This window comes from Pygoscelis adeliae, unplaced genomic scaffold, assembly GCF_000699105.1.
Source record: "Pygoscelis adeliae isolate BGI_AS28 unplaced genomic scaffold, ASM69910v1 Scaffold308, whole genome shotgun sequence".
In the NCBI taxonomy this organism is placed as follows: domain Eukaryota; kingdom Metazoa; phylum Chordata; class Aves; order Sphenisciformes; family Spheniscidae; genus Pygoscelis; species Pygoscelis adeliae.
This window is the reverse complement of record NW_008825306.1, coordinates 1,154,760-1,156,932: the sequence shown is the minus strand read 5'-3', so window position 1 is coordinate 1,156,932 and position 2,173 is coordinate 1,154,760. Positions and strand designations below refer to the sequence as shown.

Genomic DNA, 2,173 nt, shown 5'->3' with positions numbered 1-2,173 from the left:
GGAGCCGGGCCTCGCCCCGCCGCCGGCCAGCGGTTGGCAGAGGAGGCGGAAGCGTTCCCTGGCGGGAGTAGGAGCGGGTACTTACGCCTGCGAGCCTGGCTCGGGAGGGCAAAACGCTGCCAGGGGTTATTTGTCCCGAATCGTTTCCAAAACAACGTCCCGCAAACGCACACCGTAACCCAGAACTTCCCGTGGGCTGCGGCGCGTTCCCGCTGCAGTCGGAAGCCGGGTGGGCTGTGCGAGCGCCGCAGGCAGCGGATCGGGGTGTCCGCGGCAAACCGGACATCTTAAGTAGGCACCTCTGCCGTCCTTCCTCTTCCTCGGGCTCCCGGGGATTAGAGCTCTTGGCCAGGCCTGAGCGCCGTCCCGCCCGCGGCCCGTGCTCCCTCACGCTTTCCGCAAATCCTCGCAAGCCAAAGGAGCGGTGGTGGTAGTCCCACCCTGGGGGGGTGCGGGGGGGTGCCAGCAAAGTACCGAGTGTAATCGGGGCGGGCAGCAGAGGTTTTGAAGACCTGCTGCTTTTCCCTTTGCGCTGCATTCACTGCGACTTGAAGCTCTTGTCAGTCGTCAGCGTAATATATTTCCCGTATACATTTGGGGATGTTATTAGGCAAGCGCGGGGCATCTGCACGAGCCAGGACTCTGCCTGAGGGCTCCGATTTCTGCTCTGGGAACGGTCGTTAAGAGGAAGCTCTGAGCTTTATTCACATAAAGAAATTTTGTCTTAATTCTCGCAGCATTATAGGTCAACGCAGGGTGACTTCTGGTCTGTTTAGATGTAGAAGCGGTAATAATCTAAGCGCAATCTAACCCACTCAAGAGACTGATCCCCCGTGTACGAAGGGGAACACTGCGAATGGCACGTTCCTGCAGACCCTACCTGGGCTACAGCACCTTCCCGACCTGGCTGACGATCTGCAGCGCTCCGCCAAAAGCTACAGGTTTTCTGGGAAAACCTCTACAATAAGGCTAGAGGAGGAGGAAGAGGAGGCCCAACAGAAGTCCCTCATGCTCAGACTGCTTTAATCTAAAAGGTAAAATCAAAAGCTCCAAATGAAATCACGCTAAATTGTGGATCTTCTGACGTCTTACTGCCGAACCTTACTGAACGCTGCTGTAAGGGTGAAGTTTAGTGCTTTAGTGTGCACAGATACACAATTCCCCAGAAACCACCTTATATTCTGTCAAATAGGAAACTAAATTCAAACTCAACTCTTTGCTTTAAAGTTCTTTATATTCCTTATATCCCTGTGTTTCTGTATGACCTAGCAGGAACTCCTCTGACCTTTAGGAAGGAGGGGCCGTAAATGGGGTTAATGCAGGACTCTGCAGTCTACTGCTGCTTTCCCTCCGGTAAAGCATGCACAATAGATTCCTGTTCATCTCCTGGAGAAAAGAGTACCAGAACGAAGTGAAAGCAACGTAATTCCAAAGAGGATGGAGGCATGGAAGATTTTGGGGAAAAATGTCTTAGCAGTTGGTGGCTGTAGCTCCTAGGTAGTCCGTCTTGACTCGAGGGCATCCACGGATTTGGCACGTTAACTGCACTTCAGTTACACAGGAGCCTCCAGGAGTTCCTCCTGTGTGTTGTTAATGCCACCGTCTGCCCGTTCAACAAAACCAGTAAAGCTGGCCGACGTTACAGATGAACCCTTCTGGGGCGGAGGAGGTTGTCTTAATCCAGCCCATTCTGCTGACCTGCTTTACCGAGTAGCCCCCCGGCAGATACACGTCAGCGGTAGTCAGCTGTGGCCCAGCAGGAGAAATTTCCTTACTAGGCTCCGTCAAAGCCAACACATTGTGTAACAACACAGACTAAAATAAACTCTTTCTGACTACCAGTTTTTTTGTGGAGTTGACAGTCACGCTCTGTAAGAGGAAAAACGCCGCCAGTCAATCCTACCTCTGTCAGAAGTGTGAAAAAGGAAGTTTATTTGTATGTTGAGCTGTGGCCCAGCAGGAGAAATTTCCTTACTAGGCTCCGTCAAAGCCAACACATTGTGTAACAACACAGACTAAAATAAACTCTTTCTGACTACCAGTTTTTTTGTGGAGTTGACAGTCACGCTCTGTAAGAGGAAAAACGCCGCCAGTCAATCCTACCTCTGTCAGAAGTGTGAAAAAGGAAGTTTATTTGTATGTTGCAGTAATTGTTTCTTACTGGCTTCTACAG

At 51.4% G+C, this 2,173-nt stretch overlaps 1 protein-coding gene across 1 annotated transcript in view; it reads right to left on the bottom strand.

The window, feature by feature from the left end:
* DIEXF (digestive organ expansion factor homolog (zebrafish)) overlaps nucleotides 1-538 on the bottom strand; it is a 16,756-nt gene extending 16,218 nt beyond the window's left edge. The window contains exon 1 of the mRNA XM_009330206.1: nucleotides 172-538. Coding sequence (XP_009328481.1) covers nucleotides 172-538 — 367 coding nt within the window. The remainder of the gene's footprint in view (nucleotides 1-171) is intronic.
* Between the last annotated feature and the right edge of the window lie 1,635 nt (nucleotides 539-2,173).